This window comes from Buceros rhinoceros, unplaced genomic scaffold, assembly GCF_000710305.1.
Source record: "Buceros rhinoceros silvestris isolate BGI_N320 unplaced genomic scaffold, ASM71030v1 scaffold25742, whole genome shotgun sequence".
Taxonomy (NCBI): Eukaryota; Metazoa; Chordata; class Aves; order Bucerotiformes; family Bucerotidae; genus Buceros; species Buceros rhinoceros.
In genome coordinates, this window is record NW_010399859.1 from 9,794 (window position 1) to 21,494 (window position 11,701).

At 54.2% G+C, this 11,701-nt stretch overlaps 1 protein-coding gene across 1 annotated transcript in view; it reads right to left on the bottom strand.

Annotated features, from left to right (window-relative positions):
• The window catches only part of PALD1 (phosphatase domain containing, paladin 1), a gene marked incomplete at its 3' end in the record, with an annotated part of 14,916 nt that extends 6,314 nt beyond the window's left edge, over positions 1 to 8,602 (bottom strand). The window contains exons 1-14 of the mRNA XM_010131658.1: positions 8,415 to 8,602; positions 8,179 to 8,281; positions 7,826 to 8,005; positions 7,588 to 7,752; positions 7,292 to 7,452; positions 7,032 to 7,107; positions 6,247 to 6,395; positions 6,066 to 6,162; positions 5,853 to 5,957; positions 2,817 to 2,912; positions 2,481 to 2,615; positions 1,455 to 1,571; positions 1,194 to 1,373; positions 335 to 532 (exon numbers count right to left, since the gene is read on the bottom strand). Of these exons, the coding sequence (XP_010129960.1) occupies positions 335 to 532; positions 1,194 to 1,373; positions 1,455 to 1,571; positions 2,481 to 2,615; positions 2,817 to 2,912; positions 5,853 to 5,957; positions 6,066 to 6,162; positions 6,247 to 6,395; positions 7,032 to 7,107; positions 7,292 to 7,452; positions 7,588 to 7,752; positions 7,826 to 8,005; positions 8,179 to 8,281; positions 8,415 to 8,602 (1,950 nt within the window). The remainder of the gene's footprint in view (positions 1 to 334; positions 533 to 1,193; positions 1,374 to 1,454; positions 1,572 to 2,480; positions 2,616 to 2,816; positions 2,913 to 5,852; positions 5,958 to 6,065; positions 6,163 to 6,246; positions 6,396 to 7,031; positions 7,108 to 7,291; positions 7,453 to 7,587; positions 7,753 to 7,825; positions 8,006 to 8,178; positions 8,282 to 8,414) is intronic.
• Between the last annotated feature and the right edge of the window lie 3,099 nt (positions 8,603 to 11,701).

Genomic DNA, 11,701 nt, shown 5'->3' on the forward strand with positions numbered 1-11,701 from the left:
CCTTGCTGCGGGTGGGCACAGGCTTCCCACCTCCCATCCCCACATGGGATCCCCCTTGTCCTGCAGCTTCCAGGCTTAAATCCCAGGCTCCTTCGTCCTAGATCCAGCCCAGCAGCCTCCTCTTCATCCCTGGCCAGCTGAAGGCATCCAGGGTCTCCATGTAACATCTCCCAGGGGACACTATCTGGCCCAGCAAGCACCCCAACACCAAGCATGGACATGCCACCATAGCCCTGGGGCAGAGTGGCACTGAATGTCCAAGTGACATGGACCTCACAGCAGCAGGGATGCCTTGGGAAGGAGACAGCACCGTCCTGCTCCATTCCTGGGGTACCTGCTCCTTGGGAGCACAGAAGTCGGGGATGGGGATGCGGCGGTAGGTCAGCCCCTGGCAGGCGTTTTTCTGCTGACTGAATATCTCCTGCATGGTCAGGCAGCTCTTGAACATCTTCATCTGCTTCTCGGCCTCCATGTACACCTCCAGCCACTTCTGGGACTTCAGCAGGTCACCCTTCAGGGCAGCCTCTAGTTTCTGCAGGGAATGGAGAAACCCCCACCATAAGACTCCTAATTTTTTCACAATTTTAATTATTTTTTTTAGAAGCGGGCTGCCATCCCTCTCAAACACCCCACAGCCAACTCAAAATCCCTCACCAGGTCCCCAGCCACCACCTCTGCGCAGGACCACAGTCCCCACCATGTTTGAAGCTCAGGAGCATCATCTCCCACAACCCTGGGCAACTCCTCCACATAGCCACACTGCTGCTGGCAGACAGCCAGGCTCCTCCACCGCCTATCTCCTCTGGAAACCCAGCTGGGAACATCTGCTCTCCCTTCCCCGGGTGCCTTTTACCCTCGCTTTCAAGCCACACTATAAATTCTTCAGGGGAGGATCTCCACTTTGCTCTGCCTTTGCAAATTCTTACACAGTGAACAGCGAAGCCAAGAGGACTCATTCATTTTTGCAGGACGATAAAAGAACGGGTCAGCTGGGCTGTGCCCAGTCTCCAGCAGACGTGGAGAGCATGAGCCAAGCACCACACCCGATACAACCATTGCCCCTCATTGCCAAATGCAGAAAAACCCCCAACCAAGCAGTTCAGGGGGTGGGCAAGGGACAAAACCTGCAGACACTGCCCCATATCCTCCTGGGAAAGGGATATCAGCCCTTCCTGGGACGGGCAGGAGCTCACCTCCAGCTGCTGAGGTGAAGCAGCAGGCACGGGGATCAGCTCCTCCAGGTGCCCAGGCTCCCGCAGCGTATAGATCTGCTCATTGCCCTCCAGCACCACTTCTTCCCGCAGGTTGATCCAGGCAATGCGGACGTGCTTCCTCTTGGCGTCCGTCAAGTACTGCAGGACACTCCCCAGGGTCTAGGGGAAGGGCTGGTGAGGGTGATGGGAGGGCTGGGAGCCCACGGTGGGCAATCCTGCCCACCATGGGATGCCCCTTACCTTGGAGCTGGGCTGCGCTGTCCCATAGATGGGCATCTTGGGCACCCGTCGGAAGTTGGCCACGCTCATCTCCTTGGCAGTGCTCAGCACGTCTGGGCAGAAGCGCTCATCCGCCACCTGCAGCAGAGAAAAGCCCAGGCTCAGGCCCTTGGCATTGCACCTGGCCCCTCCCACCCACGGGTTTGCAGGGGAGTTCCCAGCACACCACCACCTCTCACCCATGGTCCTCGCTCAGGAGGAGTCCCCAAACCCTTGCTACACCAGCTCAAAGCCACACAGCTGCATTTCAGAGGTAGGAGATGCTCTTCTTACAGCAAGACTGTGCCAAAGCAGCAGCAAGCCACCAACAACAGCTCTGGCCTCCTTCCTCCTGACACAGCCAAGCACCACCAAGAAACAGCTAGGCTAGCAGCTTAGGCTTGCATCATGGGGTGCTCCAGCATGCCAGTACCCTGGCTCTGCAGGGGCAGACACGTCTGTGTGCGCAGGGGGTCTCTGGACACATAGAATCATAGAACAGTGTGGGCTGGAAGAAACTTCCAAAGGTCATGTAGTTCTAACGCCCCTGCAGTGAGCAGAGACATCTTCAACTCGATCAGGTTGATCGGAGCCCTGCCCAGCCTGACCTGGAATGTTTCCAGGGGTGCGACATCGACCACCTCTCTGGGCAATCTGGGCCAGTGTTTCATCACCCTCACTGTAAACAATTTCTTCCTTCTCTCTAGCCTAAATTTCCCCTCTTTTAGTTTAAAACCATCGCCCCTTGACCTGTCACAACAGGCCTGGCTAAAAGGACTGTCCCCATCTAATGCACTCCCACATGCCCATCCTTGCCAAGGGAAGTAGCAGGACATGGACCTGAGACCCCAACGCGGACCAGGAGACCCCAGAGGCTCAGACTCTACCCTAAAACAGGGAAACCCCTCACTTCTCCCACCCCACCAAACCTCTTCTATGGAAGGCGCTGTTCCTAGGGGAAAACGAGTTGCTGCCAGCCCCATCCCGACATCCAAGAGGGGTACTCACCAGCACTCGCGTCCCCTTGGTGATGAGATCCCCAGTGACAGTGAGCTCTGATGAGTTCATCTCCGCCTGCAGCCGGTAGAGCTCAGGGTGCCGGCACATCCACCTGCTGAAGCTGAGGGCAAAGCCCAGGGGGTACTGCCGGCGGGGGACCGGCGGGGGATGCGCTGTCAGCCTGGGCTCACACCCCCTGCCCAGACACAAGCCATGATCCCACCAAAAAAAAACTGCATTTGCTTGGAAAGCTCAGAAGTGGAGACCCCTTCCCTCCCACTACACAGGACAGCCAAAAAAAGCAAAGGAAGGGTTTTGGGGTTGGTGGGGTTGGGTTTTTTTTACCTGCTCATGAAGGTAGTAGTTGAAAGCAATCAAGTAGAAATAGCGTTCGAGGCTCTGCAAAGTCCTCTGGAGGAAATACTCTTTGGTGCTGCTCCCCTGAAAGCAAAGGTAGGTGGGATTCGTGGTGCCCAAGGCCGACTGGTCCTGCAGCCCCAGGCAGACCCGGGAGGATGGGGAAAAAGCCCTACCCATGCTTGTTTGCAGCTGGCTTAGAACAGAGACAAGCAAACGGGCCCGAGGCATTTTTCTGTGGAGCAGTTTTAAGGGAGAAGAGAGGCAGAAACACCATTTTAAGCCACTCAGAAGGTTTCCTGCATGTTCGCGCTAACTTGACCAAGCTATTTATTTGGAAAGAAACCATTTCCAAATGAGAAGTGGGGGAAAAAACTCCATGAAGCCCAATCTGGAATATAGGGGGTTTTAAGCTTTTTTTTTTTTTTTTTTTTTTTTTTTTTTTTTTTTTTTTTTTTTTTTTTTTTTTTTTTTTTTTTTTTTTTTTTTTTTAATAAAACATTTCAAGTTTTCCATAATAAACGACACTTAATAGGCATAAATTCGCATTTTCAGCTCAAACAAGCTTCCCTTTAGCCCAAGGACACACCAGGAGCGGTTCCAACCGGACCCAAGGGGCGTTGCTGTCCCAGGGAGATACACCAGCAGAGTCATGGGTGGGGATGCAGGGAGCTCGCCAGAGGCATCACCTCTCAGCCTCACGCTCTGGGTGACAAGAAGAATGGTAAGGGATCTCTCACGGACTCCTCATCTGCCTTCGGAGCCCAGCAGCACCCCCAGGACTTGCTCCAGGGCCAGCATCTCACGGCGGATGGCAACTCCCCAAATGATGGGTGACATCAAGTTCAGACAAACTTAACTAAGAGCAAGACAAACTTACTAAATCGAGACATGAGCCACGTGCTCATAGTATCCTCCATTTCCAAGTGTCTCCTCTTTCACTTCGTCCCCAGCAGAATCCTGGTGCCTCGTCCCCAGCAGCATCCTGGTGCCTATGTAGATGGTTTCACGCTCTCCTCCTCATCGTCATTATTACCCAAACCAGGCACATGTCCCTCCCAGCACAGCTGTCTCCTCCTGGGGACACACGCTCAAACCCTCAGGATTTTTCACAATTCAGAAACCAGCCCCATGCTGCCTCAGGGCAGGGGTTTGTACATCCCACTCAGTGAGTGAACCTGCAATGCCGATACCAGCAAAGGAGCACCCAGCATGGTGCGTGGACCACCCCAGTGGTCCCCGAGCATCTGCAGAGAGCCCATCGGGACCCTCTCCCCAGGGTATGATGGAAAATGCTGTAAGATGGGGTTGTATATGTACAGGGGTCAGCTGGGCGAGTGGGATTTGCACATCTCTGACATTACACAGCTGACTCATTAATATTTACTCATTCTCCGCAGCAGAAATCCGGCCCACCGTCATTTATCAAGAGGCAGGGCAGCAGGCTTTGCTCTGGAAACTCAATACAGCCTGCGAGGATGGAGCCGTGCCAGGGTTCGCCAGCGGCACCACCAGGGAAGCAACACTTCTCCCCGAGCCTTGAGTTCCTGCAGTAAAAAGCAGCCCTGTGCTCCCACCCAAGGTAAATCTCTAATTATTACCCAGAAACAGGCTTTCATCCGCTCACGTTTGAGCCGTGGAGAGCTGGGTACTGTGGAGCTCTGGCTGCAGCTCAGCATCCCACGCCAGGATGCACCTACCCTGCATCACTCAGGGACTTAAGTCTCCACTTTTGCCTCCCAAGACAGGGCAGAGCCCACAGTCTGGCATGGCATCATTCCTCCATGCCCAAAAAAGCCCTTCCTCTCCCCAAAATCAAGTGGGGCTCTGCCAGCTCACCCAGCAAAGCTCCTCGGCACCACTTGCAGCCCCTCCAGCCTGACCAAGCCCAGGGTTGGTTTTCAATGGCTGAGCATCAGCCCCTCTCCCCTCCTCATCCTCCCCCGCACACCCCCCAGCACACTTTCCTGGCCCCTCGCTGTTGTTTAAACCTGCTCTCGCTCCACACAGACTTCCCATAAACAGTCCTCGTAGCTAATTTATAGCAGTCCCGCAGCCGTTTGGTCCCCTGTGTTGAGGATGACATAGAGCAGCCTTCCCCAGCAGGGAAAAGTCAAAGAAAGGCTTCGAGGCAGCAGGAAAATCCCCTGCCCCATGCTCAAGTTTCCCCCTCTATACAAGAGAGTATCAGCCATCACACGAGCAGCATCAAACATACTCAAATCTGCCCTAGAAGGGGACGGGGGTTAAAATTTGGGGTCAAATGCCAAAGAAGTGACATTAAATGCTTTCTTTTCCCATCGATGGATCTTTTTCATGGTGCTTTTCTGCCCCAGCCTATTCACTTTGGCCACACAGCATCTGTTTTTAGGTTGCCCCAGCACTTCCACTCCACATTAATTTTCCCACTGAAATGGTGAATCTCAAAAGGGGCTGAGATCAGGGCAGCACTTCCATCTGAGCATCCTCCCTCCTGCCCTCACCTAGTGAGGAGCCGCCTGGTTGGACAGTGGTGGTCAGACAGGGGAGACTACGGCTTTCCAGTGTCGAAAACCACCTTGATGGCTTTTCCAAACAAAGGGGAAAAAATAAAATCCTACAGATGATAGTAAAGCTTGACCTTGAGCAACTATATTTGCAGGAAAACCTCTAAGCAACAAACACTCCCAGCTTCTGAGGACTTTTACCAGGCAGGGTGGCACGGATTTTCCGGTTTTAGAGCTGACAAAACCAGGGCATGGGAAATTATCTGCCCTTGAGGTCACCTGCGAGAAGCAGCGATGGAGCCCAGAATGGCCAGCTTTCCCCCAGCCTGCTCAATGTTATGGCTCTTCAAAGATGGGAAGAAAAAAAAAGAAAAAAAAGATAAAAGCTTCACAACCTTCCTGGTGTCACGTCCTTGGGAAATTTCCAGCTCAAGGAAGCTTTGGATTTCCAGAATTTACATTCTTCTCATCCCCGTGCAAAACCAGCTCAATAAATGACCCTGTGCAGAAAGCCCAAGCGATCCTCTAATTAACGTACCTGGATCTGATAGTCCTCCCCGATCCCTTCCAGCTTCTTCTTGTACTCGTAGATGGCTTCCTTCATGTCGTGCATCTCCGAGCAGGAGGCAATGGCACCATCCACCTTGGGAGGAGCAAGTGGAAAGCTGCTCAGCAAGCCTCACCTTGGGGATGGGACCGAACTTTCCCCCTCGCACCGACCCCAGCAGGGGCTTTGCCAGCACCCCCTTACCTCCTCGACTATCTGCCGTCCTTTGGGGACCATCTCGATGAAGGTCTGGATGACCCGAAGCCTATCCCTGGGAGATGTTTTAGGCAGGTGGGGGAAGCTGGGGTGGAGAAGGAGGAGATCAAACCAGCCCTGGTGGCATAGGCATCCCTCCCACCCCGGCTCCAGGGCTTCTCCAGCTTACTCTGGCTTCTGGGCGACTCTGTGGTGGTGGTGGAAGACAAGCGTGCCCATGGCCATGGCCAGGTTGGTCCTGCCCACCCCAGTCTGACAGCTGAAGAGCAGAGCTGGCAGGTGTCTGCCAGGGTCCCGCAACAGCAGGCTGGTGCTCTCCTAGGAGGAAGGGTCAGAGGGATGGAGACCACAGGGCCATCCAGGAGAGCTGGGTCTGCCCCTGCAATGGCTGGAGTGGATGTGATAGCCCTGACAAGGCACAGAGGGGTGGGTGGCATCTCCCCTTTGCTCAGGGGACAGTGTGGATGGACCAGGATAGCACAACAGGCAGTGCATCCCCTGCCTCTGCACGCCCTCTCCAGCCTCCAGTGGCCTATCCACCCCACCAGAGATGTTCCCAACACCAGCCCCCAAGCCGCTGAGATTTCATCTCCCAAGCTAAAATAAAAAAGAGAAGCCCTGCCATTGAAAGCTTTTGCACCAAATCCAGATCGTTTCTCCCAAACCCATTTAGGGAAGAGCCATCTGCACCAGGATGCTAGGAGGTGGCGAGGAATGTCACCTCCAGCCAGGGGTAGGGACAAGTAGCTGGACACCACTGACTTCTCCAGCAGGGTCTACAGCAATGGGAATGGGATGCAACTGCAGGCACAGGCATCCTCTAACAGGCAGCATAAAGCCAAAAGAGGATGCCCTCAGGGAGTCACACTCCTCAATGCAGCATGCTTGCTCAGGCACAGGAGCAAATCCCAACTCAGTGTGGCCCCATGAATCAGGCACTTTTTCTCAGCTCACCCTGAGGAAGTGGATGAAAGCGTCAAACTGCTCCTCCAAAGGGGCTCCCTCTGTGGGCAGGGGCAGCCGGTGGTACCTGCCAGGCACAGGGACAATCCGTGTTAGGAGGATGGGACAATGATAGTGGCTTTGGCCCCACTGCAGTGAAGAACTCGTGGCTTTAGAGGGTATCAAAAGCCCAGCTTGCAAAACAAAAGCCACCAACCATGTGTGAGGAGGAGAAGAAGGAGGAGGAGGAGGAGGAGGAGGAAGGGCAGCACCTGTAGGAGGGCTGGAGGAAGACGGGTCTACGGTAGACCTCCTCCGTCACCTGGATGTCCTCCTCACACTGCACCCGCACCGTGTGGGGCTCATCCCGCAAGCGCTCAATGTCGTTGTAGACGTAGTAGACGCTCTCGCTCAGCTGCGCAAAGTCATGGATCTAGCAGAGATGGGGAATTCCATCAAAACCAGCAGGGCACCCACCACCTCTGACAAGCCCTCCACTCAACTTTGAGACGGGGACGCATGCACCGCATTAGCGCTGGGGTGATGATCCCTTCCCCTCCCACCTCACCTCCTTGCGGATGGCCAGCTCCAGGCTCTCCACCTGCAACCCCTGCTGCAGGAGCTGCAGGTTCTCATGCAGGTTCTCCTTGTCCCGGGGGGTGTAGGACACAAAGTCCCCCTCCAACCGCAGGAAGACCACGGGCTCCTCGCGGACACAGAAGAAGACACACTCCTACAAAGAGGGGAAGAGGCTGCCCAAAAGCTCTCCTGCTTTTTACCACCCCGACCTCCACTCTCACACCAACCTTGTGGCCCTCTCTCTGCAGCTTCTGCAGCACGAGCTTGAAGCCATTGAGGCTGGGCTGCCCCATGCCGAACACAGCGTAAACTCCTTTGGCTTGTCGGAAATTGGGAGCCCCGCAGCTGCCGGTAGTGTTCAAGACATCTAATTTGCCGTATACATCCCTGACCATGAAATATTTCCCCTGCAAAACAAAGTGGGCAGAGAGAAGATGAGGAAGAAATTGATTGGAGCAAGCAGATTTGGATGCAGCTGGGAAGAGAAGAGACATTTTCTTGCTGATCTTCAAAATTGGCCCCAAAAAACCCCAAGGTCCCTAAACTCCAGGCTGAAACACGGGACAGTGGCAACGCTCACCTGCACAAGGTAGTGTTCTAGTGTGGCCTCGGAAATGCGTCCCACCGTGTAGTTGGCCTTCAGCAGGTCATCATGGATCTGAAACTCCTCCCTGCAGTTGTACCTGCAAAAGACAGGCATGGGTGGGTAAAGGCAAAAAAATAACGTCATAGGTAAAGGTTTGTAAAAGCAGTATTTAGGGAAGAGGGTGCAGAAAAATAGACGTCTGGAGTTGCGAGAGGCTGCCAAGGACTTACGTGATGACCACAGGTGCCACTTTGTTGGTGATGATGGACTTGGCCTTGCTGTTGTGGAGACCCAGGGTCTGGAAGGAGTGGATGCTGAGGGAGCGCTGGTCCTCCATGCTGCCGTCGCCCGGTGCCCCACTCTCCAGGGGGGATGCTGAGACTGCCTGCTGTGCCGCGCTGGCCGTCGTACCCATCATCTGCGGGCGGCTGCACCAGCAACCATGGGAAAAACAAGCAGGGAGAGAGAGGGAGGAGGAATTTCTTTTTTCAGCTGCTCCCATCTTAGGAAGGACACACATCCCCCCCCCACACCGCTGACAGCTGGCGAGGAGAAGCCTGTTTGGGAAGAAACACAGGGGCTGGAACTAGATGATCTTTAAGGTCCCTTCCAAGCCAAACCATGCTGTGATCTCCGATTCTAAACGCTAAGCCAGCCCTTCCCCTCCTGCTCCTGCAGAGGGGTCTCTTCCTCCCTGCCTTGCATGTGGCTTCCTCCATCTAGGAAGGTCCAGACACAGAAGAGCTGCAAGCAGGGCTGAGGATTCAGGAGGGGAAAAAAAAAAATCAAAATGCTGGAATCTGTCCCCGAAATCTGCTAAGTCAGCAGATGGCACTGTGGAGGGACACAGTTATCATCCTCCGCTTTCTGTGTGTCTACAAACCACTCCAGGCTCCCTCCCCAGATGGAAACCCCTTTTACAGCAAGTACATATTACTAAATATTTAGCAATTAGGATTCAGGAGCTGCCCAGCATGCCTGGGGAGGTGAGTGAGGCTCGGGGAGGTTGCTCCCCATCCAGGCTGTGCATTCACGTGCATACACACATGCGTGGCGGTGCACGTGTAAGCAGAGGAGGAGCCTGGGGAAGGGGTTTGAAGCGTCTGCATGTGACTTTGCGGGCTCAGAAGTTGTGGGAGGCAGCAAGGAGGAAAGCTGCCCCCTGCACAGCAATAAATAATCCTGAGGTGCTGAGAAACCCCTTTGATGGTACATCGGGAGCCTCGAGGCAGCAGGATAAGGGATCTCCTCCAGCAACTAATGAGCAAATCTGAAAGCTGCTGCCTTCAAAGCAGCTGGTTATGCCCATACCGGAGGAGCACCTCTCCCCCAAGGCAGGTGGAGGACTCCGAAAGCCAACACCGTCCCCTCCTCCCCAGGGAGCTCATCCCTAAGCAAGTATGAAAGCAGAGGGGCCAGCCTGGGGTGGGGGGATGCTGGCAGCAGCCAGGAGCATCCGGACACACTCCACCGGTCCAGGACAATGCAGCAACTGTCTGCTGGATCCTGGTAACCAAAAGAAGCGAGAGATGGCAAGGGGGTAGCCCAGGAAAGAAAAACTCTGCCCTCCCCTACTGAGACAGTCCCTAATAAAATCTCCTTTGTACTGACGCTGCAAGGGAGTAAGTAACCCTGGCAACATCCAAAGCAGGGGTGGCACCTGCTCGGTGGCAACGCACAGCGCTGGGAAAGCCAGCGCGGCTTTAACCCAGACCTCCAAATTGCTCTCTGCCGCTGCCTTGCAAGCAGGGCAGGGTCAGTCCCCGACTGCAGTCCCAGGAAATGCGATGCCCCCAGCAGCTGCAAATGCTTCAATCGGGGGAAAAGCCTCCGGAAAATGTTCTATTTCAAGACAGCCGTGCCCTGACATGGATTTCCCCCTCCTCCCCATCTTCCCTCTCTGCTCTGCAGAAAACTTGTTGCTCCAGCATGAATTTTCTGCACCATTAGGCAGCCTGGTTTCTTTTACACGTGAGAGGAGGGGGGAAAAAAAAAACGAGCTATTTCAGGCCAGTGCCATTTCTCCAGGTCCCTTTATCCGCTTCTTTCACATAAACACTGTCAGGGCAAAAACAAAGCAAACAAAATTTATACAGGGAGGTTCTGAGTGTTTCAGAGCCGGCACTCGTGGCTTTGGAGAGCTCGGCCAGCGAGCAGGAGGGAGGCGCTCAACCAGGACACTTTTTCTCCTTATTTTGCTCAGAATCAGTGCATCTTTTCGAAATCAGTCGATGAGCTGTACCGATCCCTCTGGGTTTGCTCCAGTACTGCTGTGCCGGCGGAATGGACACTCATCCCCCACAACTTGCAGGCAGACGCAGGCAGCTTCTCTATTTCCTTCGCCCTCCTCCCCGCCGCCGCAGTCACCCACCTTCGCTGTAAATCCCCCAGGGATATTTTTTTTCTTTTTGCCCAACAAACCACACTGCCAAATAACAGACATAAAAGCTGCCGGGCAGATTTGGAAATGGTCTTTCAAACCACAAAATGAATGGAGAGAGGAAATCACATTTCAGCTGTTTTCCCCGCCTCAGCTGGGCAGCAAAAACAAGCATTTTCTAGAAAAGTACCGAAATTACTCAAAATGGGTGCTCTGGGCAACCACGGGAACTGCTCTAAAAAGCCACAGGAAGAGGGAAGCGCTGGTGTTATCTGAACGGGAGCAGCTATTCACCACTACCGGTGTATCCGATGGGAGCGAGAGGGCTTATGCTCTCCCAGTGCCCAACCTGCAAGGTGGGACACAAAATGGGATGGGTGGGCAAGAAAAACCCTACCCCAGGAAACCAGATAAAACAGTCTTGTTTGAAAACTCTCTCGTATATCGCTGGTGACTGCGACATGCAACAGATCCACCATCACAGGCCAGCCAAGAGGGGGCAGGAGCCCAGGGACCAGCCCAGCAAAGGGCTCTGGATTAGCCTAAATATCAGGGTTTTATCCCTGAACACAGTTGGCAAACACCTGTGTTTAAAAGAACCCCACTGCATCCAACAGCTCAGCTAGGAATGTTATGATCCAAGTTATCCCCCAAAACATCAGCCGAGCGGGTGGGGCTTCGCTCTGTTTTCACGCCACTGTGACAATTCAAGAGCTCACATGGATTTTACAATGGCATTACGATGTCACCAGCCAGGGCAAGGCAGTTTTGAGCACACCCTCCCTTGCACAACGCTGTATTTAGGGGGTTCCTCTCCAGGAGGGAGAGGATGCAGAGACAAAACCCCCTGCATGGCATCCTTGCCTCTGTCTGCATCTTCTCCCCAGGGCAAGGGGTGCAGGGACAAACCCCAGAAAAGCTCACCCAGCCCCTCGCCAGCACTTGCGGCCTGAAGCTCAGGGACCTAAAAGCTGAGCCTGAGATAAGCCACGGCCATGGCTCAGTAACAAAGAGTCCCTTTTCTCCCCAGCCACCTAAAGGACCAACACCCTGCAAGGGCGGATCCCACTCACACGTATCAGCACTGTTCTTCTCCAGGTGTTTCACCTAAATTCAAAGCTCCAACAGCCACCAGTT